The following is a 15194-nucleotide window of genomic DNA, read 5'->3' as shown; positions in this document are numbered from 1 at the left end:
TGAACACAGTAACATTTAATAAGGCATACACACATACATTTTGCAGTCACCATTTTATGATACATCTATCTGCAAAACTTTTGTACAACTAATTCTAGCCATTTAATGGTGTTTTGTTGGTGCAGTGAATTTTCCACTACAGTATGTGATGCAAAAAATATATATACCAGAACTCAACACCTACAACAGGTTATAAAATAGCAAATCAAGAGTCGGCAGATATGCACCTGATCAGAGGAAACAAAACAATAAATTATACAAACAAGGAAGTTGTCAAAAACAAAAAACATGTTTACAGTTTTGGTTTTATATGATGGACATGCTTAAAAATTGGCAAATCTTCCAGTGAAAACTGGCAAAACTTCACGTTTATAACCAGAAATGTGTCACAGACACCGATGCCTCCACAACAAATGTTTGGACACGAAAAAATCCACTAAAGTATTTAACAGTGGACAAAAAGACAACGGCTCATCATTCAGTCGAAATTGGTCACAGATAAAATTTCTTTCTTAACCATCATATACACATTAAGAGTATTGAACCAACAGAGGTTGAGGGATTCACCCTGTAGTTAAACAGGAGTCTAAATTCAAAATTTTGGGACTATATATTCTTTAAAACCCTTTACCACTTAAATACGTATTTTCAAGCATTTGTAGTCCCTTAGAAAGATACATTTAATTAAATATCTTTGGTACTAAATTCAAGTTTTAAAGGCTTCATTTCCAGCCCTTAGATTCTGATGAGCAGCAAACAGCATAAAACCTGAACAGACTGCGAGTTACTTGCAGGCTGTTCTAGTTTTATGCTGTTTGCACATAGCCATTTTCACTTTGCTTCTGAGGGGGAAAGGGTAAAGATACAAAATTTTGGGACTATATATTCTATAATTGAAAAAAGACCATGGTCCATAATTTTCTGGCAAACCTTGTCACAACTACTATTCCTTCCTTAACAATCATCTACATACACATTAAGGACATTAAAATGTGAAAGTTTGAGCAAGATCCACCCTAACGTTTAAGAGGATTTTAAACATTATAAGTTTTAGAGGATTTAAAAAAATTATGGAACTTATATTACACAGTGGAAAAACTGACATTGGGCTATTATTCTTCCAAAACACTTAGCAGCCAAAATTGCATTATTTATTATCATCTTCACATTCAGGTCATTCAGCTAAGTAAGTTATAGCAAGATCAACCAAGAAGAAAAAAGAATTTAAAACACAAGCTTCGGGGTACTAAATAATCTATATTGGAAAAACAAAAGGCCATAATTCTGTCAAAACTCATCGCTACCAAAATTCTTTCTTCTTTAAAATCATCTTCATGTTATTATCATACAATTGTGAAAGTAGATGAAGTGAACGGACGGACAAGTGCAATACTTAATGCTTCACATTCTGTGGCGGCATAAAAATACAAAGGCATAACAAATAATCTGCATTTTATTCTTAACTAATAGCAATGTAACTGAGTGTGCTAAAATTATACATAAATTATATCCAAAAAAGAAATGAGCACAAATATAACAATGCAAATGCTCATAATGAGGATAATTCAAAAATCTGAACAATTACAAATTTTATCCAATTATACACATTATGTTTTGGGTATGGTATACACTGTTTCTCATATATTTAAATTGAAAACGTGTATGATTGTATTTGTTTTCATTCAGAACCATTCCTCTTTTTTCTGATTTAAGATATGGTTCAAAACGTTCATTATTAAAAAATCTTTTAACTATTGTAATTGCACACATTGGTTAATGTAATTCTATTACTTTTAAAGAAAATTGAAATGTCACTGAAAAATACACTGGTAATATTCAAGTTTTATTGTGTTGAATTTTGAAATAAATTTAATGTGTTTAAAAGGTAACAAATCCAGCTTGTTTGAAAATCAATATCTACATTAACTACAACAAGAGATCATGTGTTTACAAAAGAGAATCTTGATCAATGAATTAAGTTCTTCATATTCTGCATTCCCTATACAAGTTTAGGTAAGGACATCATTCCAATGTAGAAAATTAATCAATGAATAATTTACAATCAAATCTATTGTGACAATTATTAACAAACTTAGTCTATTTTTAGCTTTTCATTAGTTACATTCATAGCATTCAAAGAAAAAAAAACATTTACAAAAGCACTAAACAGTAAATTAATTGTTTAACAGAAAAATAATTTGCAACAGATTTCTCCATTGATTACATGTCTACACAAATATTTGGAAAACCAAGCAGTAAACAGACAAAAAGGGCTATTCCGGCAAAAAGCAGCTAATGTTCATCTTTAAGTCTATTTAACAAAGATACACACTTATATCTCAAACACAGTTTCTTTCCAACACTAGACATCACTGACAGGTAAAAATGCAATGGGATCGTATACACTGGTTATTCTATACAGGTGTTCATCACACAGCACTTTCATCCAAGGCGGACACACTCCAATGATTCTCTAACGTTGTGTCATACTCTGTAGCGGTCTCGTGCTGTAGATCCTGCTTTGGTTGCTGTGTCCGAGTGTGCCTGGAACAAAAGCAATCAATAATTGTGTCTTGCTCTGTGAAAATTGGGCAAAATGCATGTGCATAAAGTGTCGTCCCAGATTAGCCTGTGCAGTTCGCACAGGCTAATCAGGGTCGACACTTTCCGCTTTAATGGTATTTTTCGTTTAAAGGAAGTCTTTTTTTACCGAAAATCTAGTAAAAGCAGAAAGTGTCGTCCCTGATTAGCCTGTGCGAACTGCACAGGCTATTCTGGGGCGACACTTTACGCACATGCATTATGCCCAGTTTTATCAGAACAAGACACAATTGTTGGGGCTGCATTTAAACCCTGGATGGTCCAGAATCTAAAAAACTTTAGAAGGGCCTGTCAGACACATTGTTAAATCCGATTAGAATTGTGTCAGACATTCTGTCAGTCATGAATGTTTATCAAATGTGCACTGTTCAAATATCAGAGATTTAATCTGACAGCAGCAAGACTTATCTCAGATTTTTCTGCCTCATTCTCGCAAGGCAGCTGCAAGTCTGAATGACAAGACAAACAAGGGACAAAATTGTCACAAAACCAGGTTTTCATTGTGAAAAAAAAATCTGATAAAGGGAGAAAACTCAAACTGAACTTTTGAAATGAACAAACAAAATAAACCCCCTTTGTAAGTTTTTTTTTTTTTTAAATCTATTTTTAGTCGTGGCGACCTTGACATTGGAGATATTGACGTGATTCTTTCGTGCGACACACCGTCCCATGATGGTGAACAAATGTGCCAAATGATTTTAAAATCTCACAATGAATGACATAGTTATGGCCAGGACAAGCTCATTTATGGCCATTTTTGACCTTTGAACTCAAAGTGTGACCTTGACCTTGGAGATATCGACGTAATTATTTCGCGCGACACACCGTCCAATGATGGTGAACAAATGTGCCAAATGATTTTAAAATCTGACAATGAACAACATAGTTATGGCCCGGACAAGCTTGTTCCGCCCGCCCGCCAGCCCGCCAGCCAGCCCGCCAGCCAGCCAGCCAGCCAGCCAGCCAGCCAGCCAGCCAGCCAGCCCGTCCGCATTCGCCAATCTAATAACCAGTTTTTTCCTTCGGAAAACCTGGTTAACAATTAACTATTTATTTTGTCTAAGAACTAGTTTCTTTTGTCTTATGACAATCAACTTGTTATTTAAGTCACTCTAAGTTCCCTCTTTCCATCGCCATTGTCGCTAATAACAACAATTAATCAAAGCGCTGAAGGCACTGACTTTGTTCGCTGTTGTATAATCTTAGACGCAACTCAGTTTTCAAAATTATGTTATAGCTTTTAATATCCCAAGTTTGAAATGACCACAACCCATTCAAATTTATAAAGAGTGTGTCTTAAAACACAGACTGAGATGTGTGGGGTTTTTTTCAAATCATTGATACAGCTAATCAGTGTGCACTGGCAAATCTTATTTGACATGCATTAAACACCAGAGAAGCAGTATAAAAGGGCCACAAACTCACAAAATGTCTACTTTTTAGTTGTACACTGGTGTGTAAACAGCAGAAAACAAAAATGATTATTTTCATAATATTTAAGTTTGTATTTAATATTTTCCAATGAAATTTGGCATACATATACTTTAGTATACAAACAATATGTATATGTATGTGTAATTTGGTGGTTGAAAGTTATATAGTTATTGACTTACAGAAAAAGTTTTTTGTTATCTGCTTGAAATTCAAATTTCCCTGTAAATACTAAGCACTGCCCACTTGAAAGGTTATGAACTTCTCTCAGCCAGTAGCTAGCGAATGACTCAAATCAAGTTTACATGTAAATACAGATTCAACAGTATACCAAATGCTGTCTGCTCAAACACGTGTTGCTATTTATAAACCCTCTAATGTTAGCATCAAATCACTGGCAGATAAACCCGGCCTACTAGTTAATGTTGGTTAATATTTAACCACCGCAAAATCAAGCAAGTGAGATCCGGCTTTTAAGCCCCGTTTTCCTTGAAAGCAGCCAATATGTACAGATTTCAATGATAAACACTAGACTGGCCAACGTTGTCTTGCTACAAGTTGTTAAATACACTCTATGTACTGTACCAGTGAGAACAGGTAAATGCGGTGATTAAAGCAGACGCTTTTAGCATTATCGTCTGCTAAAGTTTACTGGAGTTATCCACACAGGCAGTCACGGTTTACAGTTCCTGCCATACCTAAGCCCATACTGATCCATCCTGATTTGCAAAATTGCGTCTGCATTATTTGTGAGCTTTGCTCACAAATAAAAATTATGGCGAATTTTTTTCCCAAATGGTGATTGTTATAATAAAATTCTGTTAAATATTTCCTTACAGTGACATAAGATGCTTTGTTTACCAGCCGCTTTACAGCAGTTGTTAATCAATAGATTTTAGTGATGTAAGCGATACTGCCGAAAGCAATGGACCATGTCGACTGTCGCAAATTGGCATGTAATAGTAATAACTACAATTATTAGGGGTGTTGTAACAAGTTCTTAATAGGTTGTCATTTTTATGGCTTCAGAGAAGCCAACCTTGAAATATACCAACTTTGCGCTTTAGTGTGAAGCATTTCTCACAGTTAATCAAGCAGATTAAGGACTATTAGGTTGATAATAACAATCAAAAAGGCAAGTATTGATTGTTTTAGGAAACTCGGCATGATTAAAGGCAGTAAAAAAAAATTGCATTGATCAGTGATTGACATATTTTTTCTGTATCACTTGTCAAAATTTCAAGTTCAACTATAACGCCTAGTAAAAGCTTCCTGGGCAGTAAAATAAACTGATTCAATTGGCTGTTATTCAATAAACTCAATATACTCATTAAACATACTATAGAGTGATAGTTTTTGTTTGTTTTATTATAGCACAATATTGTTTGCCCGAATGTGGCCCCAGTTTGGCGACAACTTTTTAAATTTAGGAAAAGTAAGTGGATACAACTTTTTGAAGCCCAGAGTGGAACCCAGGGTACTTTACTATGTGCCATCTTGCCAGATTTTAAAAGGCAATGGAATAAAACAAGTAGGGTTCCATGTTTGGATCAATTGCGAAAGGCACAAATTTGATACAAACTGTGAACAATTTGTGTTCAAACTGTGTAAAACTAGAAATGACAAATATCCACATACAAGTGCAAAACTTTTTAGTATAAGTAAATTTAATCTAAAAATGTTGTCACATACAAGTGTTCAAAATACTTTTTAGTTTTAGTGCACATTACTCAGTTTAAAATATTGAGAAATACATGAAAATAATATCTTGCACTTCAAAATAGTATTTAAAAAAAACAAGTGTAAAGATTTATGTTGATTGGAAAGCCCAGTTCACAACACTAAGTACACATATACAGCGTATCAGACCTAAGGGACCATCCAACCAACAGACAGGATGCTTTCGGTATACCCCAACAAACTCTTTTTCGGGGGTGGGGTCGGGTGGGTTTATAAATATAAACAATACATGTTGTTTAAAAAAAAAAGGTAAACATTCCATTTACGTACCTGAAATCCGATTGCAATTTTGACAGGTATTTTAAGCCGTTCTTTTAATTTTTGCCTGAAAATGAAACAATGATAATGAAGCCAACCAAAGTTTCCAATACTGATTACTCCACTTAAAACAACATTTTGATAGTATGAAGTCCTTTGCAAAACAAGAGTCTGCAGTAGCTTTGCTAACACACATAGGTACTTAAAATGAACCCAATTTACCGTTCAAGTGTAGTTATTTCATATGATAAACAGAAGTTCAAAGGTTTCTTTGCTTGCAGAAAAACTGTTAAAGTTGCAAATTGTTAAATCAAAAGAAAATGACTGAATAATGAAATATACATTCAATTTCAATACATATGAATATTATTAAGAACAATACATGCAGTGGTGAATGAATGAGATTTAAATGCTGTTGAATATTCCTGAGATGAAATGCATTCTAAATTTCAACATGAGTAAACACCAAAATATATTGTAAATTTCAACCCTGTTATTAGCAAATGATAAAATCTTCTGATTTATCTTGAAAGTATTTACGCTATTTTAGATTCCTGCTTAACCCTTGTCATGTCAACATAGTACCTACCCAATTTTTACTGTAGCATCCCCTCTTCTTGCATCTTTAGTCCACAGACCCAGTTTATCGCCCTTGCCTCGGATGTTGATAGTGGCGCCACATATATCGTCTGTAAGATCTTCAAATGCTTCACCTATCAGACACAATAACTGAAAAGAAACCAACAACTTAAGAACGGTTAATAAATGCCATAAGTAATAAATAACGCCTGAGAAGGACTTTCAGTCCATGAACATTTAACATGGAACTGTCAACGGTTCACAGCAAATCTGATATCAACTGTTCACAGCAAATCTGGTATCAACTGTTCACAGCAAAACAGTAACAACTGTTCACAGCAAAATGGCATCAACTGTTCACAGCAAAACAGATTCAACTGTTCACAGCAAAACAGTATCAATGGTACACAGCAAAATGGTATCAACTGTTCACAGCAAAACAGTATCAACGGTACACAGCAAAATGGTATCAACTGTTCACAGCAAAACAGTATCAACGGTACACAGCAAAATGGTTTCAACTGTTCACAGCAAAACAGTAACAACTGTTCACAGCAAAATGGAACCAACTGTTCACAGCAAAACAGTATCAACGGTACCAAAAGCAAAATGGTATCAACTGTTCACAGCAAAACAGTATCAACAGTACACAACAAAATGGTATCAACTGTTCACAGCAAAACAGTAACAACTGTTCACAGCAAAATGGTCTCAACTGCTCACAGCAAAACAGTATCAACGGTTTACCGCAAAATCAGGGTTCCCAGCTTTTTGTATGAAAAACATTCCCTGATTTTCCCTGATGGAAAATAAAAATTACAGGAAAATATTTTCGACCTATTTCTTGTTTTAGACACCCTCAATAAATAGCGGTTGCAGACAATAATATGTATTATATTTATGTAATTTTATAGCAATGGCCTCCCATCTCCCCTCACAGCCATCCTTTCCTTGCCTTTTCATTTAGGTATTTACTAATAGTACACAAAGCTACATGTATACCAGATACTACAAAGCCACCATTGCCAGGAATCAATTTGCTGTTTTAATTATATGGACTTTTGGACACAAGTCTGGAAATTCTGACCAAACAAAATTCCCTGATTTTTCTCTGATTTCAGGAACTTTTCCCAAATTCCCTGACTTTTCCCTGACTGGAAAAAGTTTAAGTCTTTTTCCATGTTTTCCCTAGTTTCCAGGTTGGCTGGGAACCCTGAAAATGGTATCAACTGTTCACAGCAAAACAGTAACAACTGTTCACAGCAAAATGGTATCAACTGTTCACAGCAAAACAGTAACAACTGTTCAAAGCACAATGGTAGTAACCTGTTTACAGAACACTCAAATATATCACCTACATCATTTTCTCAAAAACAGACTGGAGCTTAATACCCTACTGAGTTTGACAACAGCTTTAAGTAAGATGAAAAACAATCTGGTATTAACTGTTTACAGCACACATAACATTTACAACCTGCAGCATTTTCTTAGAAAACGCCCGATTGCTTAATACCCAACAGAGTTTAATGACAACTTTATGTATGATGGAACAAGTCGCTAATGCTTTAATAAATATGGCTGTAAGAACATGGCACAATTCTTTATATACTTATTTATTGACAAGTTCAATGTTGATTTTGATCCGATTACAAATATTCAGCCCACAAATTACTCTAGTACATGAACATTAACTAAATGAGTTTTATAAACCCTTCACATTTAATTGTTGCAATAATAAGTTGAGAGACATTGCAAATTTAAAAGGTGATTCAACTTTATTTACACTTCAGTAAAAAAAGGACCACTCTTACTGTTTCTAGCCAGAAATTGTCTAATTCTGTCTGTCGTTGATTTTTGTTGAGATTAACTAGCCATCTGCCTCCATTTTTATTGTGTTCATCTTCCCACATGGGTTGGATACCATCCTGGAAAGCAAATGCAGAATTTTATAATAAAGGTAAGGATTAAACACTAGTTCATTTTAGCTGTGAAGATACTTTTTTGCTTACATTACAAAATAAGAAGTAACTTGTGTACCACTACAAAATTCACTGACACTCTAACAATTAAAGACCGACTTTAAACCTTAGAATGCCATCCTAAGAATTGAATTAAAGATTCTTCTAAATAAATTTAAAAAAAACAATACTTAACACAAAGAAAAACATAACAGTTGAATTCTGTTTAATATTTAATTAAATTTGATATAAATAAACAAGTACAAATAAATAAAAGTTAAATAATAATATTAATAATAACAATAATAATTTACCTTAAATAATGAATAGTCACAACCTGATGGCAATTTGCTTGCCTTCTGTATGTGGTTGTAAAGTCTGAAAATAAATAACATAGACAATGCTAAGGCAAACTGTTATCACAACATCTGCTATCCTTGGGCTGCTTTTAAGCAATTATTCAGAACCTATTCATAATTGGAACGAGGCCAGAACTGCAGTCATTCTTGTCATAGGTATTCCAAGAATTCTATCTGAGCAGGTTTAATGCAGGAACTGCATGTTGTTTTTTGGAATACAAAGCTACAATTTTGTCTCATTAAGTGAACATGACAATGACATGACAATCATGAAAATTGTCAAATCACTCATCATGTGATAAATTATATTCCTCTTTAATTATATCCATGGTTTCAAATCATTTATCATCAAATAGCAGATGTTCCATATTTTTAATTCATATTGTTGTTTTATTTTACCAAATGGAAAGAACTGAACATTTAATCTCAATTATAACAACAATTTTATTTAGAAAAGTAAGACGGATTAATGCAAAATACAAACCCCCAAAAGTCTTCAACTGTGTCAAACGCTGTGATGAGTTTTAAATTTGCAGTCCACTCCTTATTCTTGTCGTTTTTGAAGAACCACATCGCCCATTTGTTCTGTAGTGGATGTTTAATGTACTGGTCAGGCGAGATAATCTGTTGCTCATCTTGAGGGTTTTCCTGTTTTCAGAAAAAAAAAAAAATTTCTGTTTAAACTTGTGCATAAAACCTGCAATAAAATGCTCCAATCTTTAAACTTTACAGGTAAGACAATTGTGTTTTTTTTCCAGTTTTCAGGAAAGCACTTTTTAGTCATATGTATTTGCAGTTTAAACTTTGAACTTGTGTATGAAACCTGAAATGCAATCACCTTACCTTTGAACTTAACAGGTGTTTAATGTACTGTTCAGGCAAAACAATGTTGCTCTTTTCAAGCAGGGCCCTCAATCCATTTTAGCGGAAGCGGGTCGCTACCCATAGCAGGGGGAATTTTCGCTGCGTTTACCTTTATGGGGGATTTTTTACCTACTCTCTAATTATTACATTTGTACATGTTTGCACTATATTAATTGCTTTTTTTCATAATTAAATATGTTTGAAAAGATTAAATTAAAATAGAATTGAGATATAATAATCATGAGACACATCTATATATTATTATTTTTTTTATAGGGGGAATTTTTCCCCCCAAAAGGGGAAAAAAGTATACTTTTCAGGTGGGGGAATGCGGCCGAATTTCGGCCGTGAATTTGACAGATTGAGGGCCCTGTCAAGTGTTTGGCGATGTTCAGAATAAAGCTGTTGAGCAATATTTTTTTTGCAGTTGAAAGAAGTGTATGCAACCAGACATCCAATCTTTTACTTACAATAGACTCAGTTCACATGATTCTATCAGGCACTGTAGGAGTTGTTGACAAAGGCTCACAGAGGCATTTGAGCTATTCCAGAAAATAATGAATATTTAGATCTACAAAATTCTGTTTTAAATGCTTAAATCTTGTAAAGTTTTCCATTCGCCATTTAAACCAGGACAGGTTTTCTAAGTTTTTCAATTTGATTCATTAAAAGCTTAAGCTCTTTTACCGGGGGGCATAAAAGGTAAGCTAGATTTCAAGCAACATTTTCTCAAAATCGAAAGAAAGTATTTTTGGAAATAAATCAAATAAAATGAAATTGCTGTGCTTACACTAGTGCAATTGTCTCCTTAACTTTGCAGTTCATGTGGAAATTTATTGAAGAAGACCCAAAAAATGTATTGGAATATGGATACATTTGAATTATTTTAGTTGAAGTGAGATTTTGAAATACAGTTTAACATGTTTTTCCTCTTTTTGGTTGTTTTTGTATATGTTCAATTGTACTGAAACAAAATACTTGGAATGCATGCATGATGTCACCACAAGAGTATTATTCTTAATGTAATCAAAAACGTCCATAATACATGTAGGTCCCTATTGATAATCCAACTACTAGATTTTAACATTTGTACCATGTCAATGCTCAATATATACATGTACTATTAATATAAACAAGGGATACAACTGTCAAAACTTTTGCGCAACACCATGGTCTGAACAACAAGAAACCGTTGGAAATGGGCGATGCTCCCCAAAGTTTTTTTTGTCACAATATTGCACTATATATTCAGATAAAAGGAAACGTCTTGAGTGGCATAACTTTGGACAAAATAATACGATGGATGGTTTAGCAACTTAAAAATTTCAAAGGGCCATAACTCTCTAAATAAATCATCTAACCAGAACCCACAAATAACATGCGCATCTCCTCAAGGTAGTTAAGCTTCCCATAAAGCTTCATTGAATTCCAGTCAGTAGTTGGGGAGAAATAGCCCGGACAAGAATTGCACTATAGTACAGTTCACAGAAAATTTCAAAGGGCCATAACTCTGTGAAAAATCATCTGACCATAACCCGCTGATAATATGCACATCTTCTGTTGGTAGTGAAGCTTCCCATAAAGTTTCATAGAATTCCCGTAATAAGTTGCTGAGAAATAGCTCGGACAAGAATGGCACTATATGTACAATGGAAAATTTCAAAGGGCCATAACTCTGTGAAAATCATCCGACGAGAACTGGCTAAAAATATGCACATCTCCTCTTGGTAGTAAAGCTTCCCATAAAGTTTCATTGAATTCCGGTCATTAGTTGCTGAGAAATAGCCCAGACAAGAATTGCACTATATGTTCAGTTAATGAAAATTTCAAAGGGCCATAACTCTGTGAAAAATCATCCGACCAGAACCTGCTGATAATATGCACATCTCCTCTTGGTAGTAAAGCTTCCCATAAAGTTTCTTTGAATTCCGGTCATTGGTTGCTGAGAAATAGCCCGGACAAAAATTGTGCACGGACGGACGGACACAGGGAAACACGGACAGACGAAGCGGCGACTATATGCTCCCCCCCAATATTTTTTGGGGGGAGCATAATAACAAAAAATCGCTTCCAAACACAACAAGCAAATTCATTGAATTGATATCCTTGACTTTAATAAATTTTTGTTTTAGCTAGGTGCAAATCCCTTGATATAAGGTATTATCAGAAAAAAATAATCCAGTGTACAGTAATTGTTTTTATAAACCTCATGAAATTTCATGTTGAAATCGTGTAGCGTATCTGAGATATAGCCTTGAAAAGTTACATCATACAAAAACAACAAATGGCAAAAACTCTTATTTTAGAAAGAAATGTTACTTCTGTCATTGATTTCTTCACACCCATGAAGTTTCATGTTGAAATGTTCTATCATATCTGCAATAAAGCCCTGAAAAGTTCCATCATACAAACACATCAAAGTGCAATAACTTTTTATTTTAGAAAGTGAAGGGTTATGGTTCTAAAGCATGAAGAGTTATGGTTCTTAAGCATGGCAATTCTCCTCATTTATATCAATAAACCCATTAAGTTTCATATTGATGTCTTGCATCAGGGCTTTTCATCAGGAAATCGGCCTTTCAAATTGGGAATTTCAAGCGCGACAACTGCTCATTTTGCGAAGACCGTGTTTTTTAAAAGTTTTTTAAACAGGGTCTTTTTCATTGTGCAGAAGTATTAAAATACACATGGTGGTGCATTCTTAATCATATTAGAGCTCATTGCTTTCAATTTGGGAGATGCTCAATCAAATTTGGGAAAAAATGACCTTATTTTCAATTGGAAAATAGCCGAATTTGGGCCTCTGTTATATATAAGGGTGACCGACGGACATGTCCTGTAAAATTGTGTAAGGTCCGGCCTGTCGGTCAAATTTACAGAACCGATTGTCTGGTAAAAGAAAGATAACGAATTTGTTGGTTTGTATAAGTTTGTTTACAGCTCTGAAAGTTTTCTTAGATAAAAAAAATAGCGATAGCGTCTTTATACACGTGCTTTTCCGTACCAACACTTTTTCTGCTGACAGAATTTTCCGAGGGCACCTGATTGGTCCATTTTTGTGCATCTTAAGAATGCGGGTCAAGATGGTCCAAATCCATGACGGCCTAGTCGCTTAACAAGATAATCATTAATTTGATTATTAAAATGTACATTATACAGATATCAATTTGTCGGTTTAGGCCGTATTTACCAGACTCATATCTGACATGCGCGCTAAGCGTAGCTTAGGTAAGCAAGTATCAGCTACTTTTCATTTTGGAAAATGTTCTTAAGATATTACAAAGGAGCGATTACAAATTACCATTTATATATACTGTTAACATGTGTTCAACATTTTTTTTAATATGCTTTAACTAAACAAAACTAGTACGATGTGTGGCCTGTAATAAAAGTGTATTATTATTTAACGTCAGATACAAATGTGTGACCTTGAAATTAATAGCTTTTTAATCATTTATCATTTTATATAATAAACACCTTGATCCCAGCAATGAAACCAAGTTATTTTACTATAATATTCTGTAGACGGTACTGTCCTGTAAAAATGTGCCTAGTTTGGATTTGACTGCCTGTGCATGGTATCTGAGATATAACCCAGATGTTAAATCACAAAAAGGACCATAACTTATCCTCCAATTACCTTGAGTCGAGCGGTTAAGGAAACAACTAAAATAATTTCTGAATTAATTCAAACAATCCCACAATAAACGATGTACCTAAAAAGATTTATTTCATTCCCGTAAAATCCATGTCAAAAGTGTTTATTTACAGCGTGTTCAACCACACAAAGCCGATAGTTCCATACACACCCGCAATGACATACACTACGCGCGTTGTTTACCTTGAGTCGAGAGGTCACATCCAAAAAGCGAGAGTACTCGATTGCAATAGGCATGAGGTCAACAAAACTTCGAAAATTCGATTCACTGAACAAATTTAGAGTAACTGAAAGATTAATTTAACTTTTTTATAACTTCTATTTACCATTTAACAAGTTTCGGTTTTATCGGTCCATCTTCTTTTGAGCAACATTGACACGAAAAAGTGCTCAAGAATAAAAAAAAATAACAACGTTCGCAATTTGTTCAAATAAAATTACGGCATATATGTTACTATTAAAAAATTTGATATAATTATCATCCAATCAGGACAGGGTAAACCCACTGAACTTGTGAATATTGGCATGTCACCTATTTTCGCGATGTGCGCGTACAGATTGTTCCATGCAGCATTTTCTGGGAATAGTGAAAGGGTAAAAGAATTTTCTTTAAAATAAATCAAATACATGAAATTATGAGTTGACTCTTGCGCAGTAGTCTGCAATTTATGTGCAAGTTAAATGAAGAGTACCGAAAAAAAATGCACGCAATAGGCATACATTTGGATTATTTCAGTTGAAGTAAGATTTATAAATGCAATTAAACTGTTTTTTTCCTTATTTTAGTCGTGTCTATAATTATTTTCAAGCGTAGCTATGTTAGTAAAACAAAATACTCGGAGCGCATGCGTGTGACGTCATCACAAGAGCCGCGTTTTCAATGTAAACAAAGTGATCGACTATGGGTCATGCTCGACTCAAGGTAATTGGAGGATACAAAAGAATATGTATGGTTATTGTACTTGTGCATAGCGCTTCTCCTCATTTATATCTATACAACTGTTTAGTTTCATGTTGATATCTTATATAGCTTCCCATATAAAGCCCTACAAAGTTTTGTGACAGACGGACGGAAAGACTATGGACAACACCAATTCTACATCCCTTTGCCTTTGGGATCTTAAATATATATTCCATCATGAATTGATATGTGCAATCCATCTTTTGTCACATAAGTGAAAAAAAAACAAAGAAAACAAAAATACATATAACCCGCGTAAAAACACAAAAGCTGTCAAACTTTCAATACATGAAAATGAAACATGCTTATTCTTAACACCGTTCCTTTAACAGGTTTTACAACTGATTAAAATCTGGATAATTAGCTTACTTGTTAAGAAAATATTTATGGAACAGAGTTTAAAAATAACACATCACTCGTTATGTTATAAGCCGTATTATTTAAAACATACGGCACATACCTCAGAATCACCAGAGGCCATGTTGAAGAATATTGCAAAATTGGTCACGTGGGCAACCGGCGTTTTCATCCAGGCTCCATTTAAGCCAAAGCAAAACAAACGATAAGAAAAAGGGTTGTATAACACCATCACCAAAACATAACTTATTTTCAAGTACATACCCACACAGTCTGCGTAAAGTGGTCTGTGAATTATACTCAAATTGTAATGTATATAAAACAGTGCACGTTTACGTACACGTGCTATCTCAATATTCGTCACAGGTTTTGACCACCTGTGTAGCAACTTGCAAGACTGTGCCTCTCTTCAAAATGATTTAGACAAA

General features: G+C 34.3%; 1 protein-coding gene across 1 annotated transcript; it reads right to left on the bottom strand.

Moving 5' to 3' along the window:
• Positions 1 to 2: 2 nt before the first annotated feature.
• LOC127868165 (eukaryotic translation initiation factor 4E-like) lies at positions 3 to 14983 on the bottom strand. The gene is made up of 7 exons (XM_052409800.1): positions 14870 to 14983; positions 9411 to 9574; positions 8882 to 8945; positions 8421 to 8534; positions 6620 to 6759; positions 6043 to 6097; positions 3 to 2544 (listed from the first exon to the last, which is right to left on the bottom strand). Exons 1-7 carry the CDS (start codon positions 14936 to 14938, stop codon positions 2485 to 2487), a joined length of 666 nt encoding a protein of 221 aa, XP_052265760.1. The 5' UTR covers positions 14939 to 14983; the 3' UTR covers positions 3 to 2484.
• Positions 14984 to 15194: the final 211 nt, after the last annotated feature.

Source organism: Dreissena polymorpha, chromosome 2, assembly GCF_020536995.1.
Source record: "Dreissena polymorpha isolate Duluth1 chromosome 2, UMN_Dpol_1.0, whole genome shotgun sequence".
NCBI lineage: Eukaryota > Metazoa > Mollusca > Bivalvia > Myida > Dreissenidae > Dreissena > Dreissena polymorpha.
This window is presented reverse-complemented; position numbering and strand designations above follow the sequence as displayed.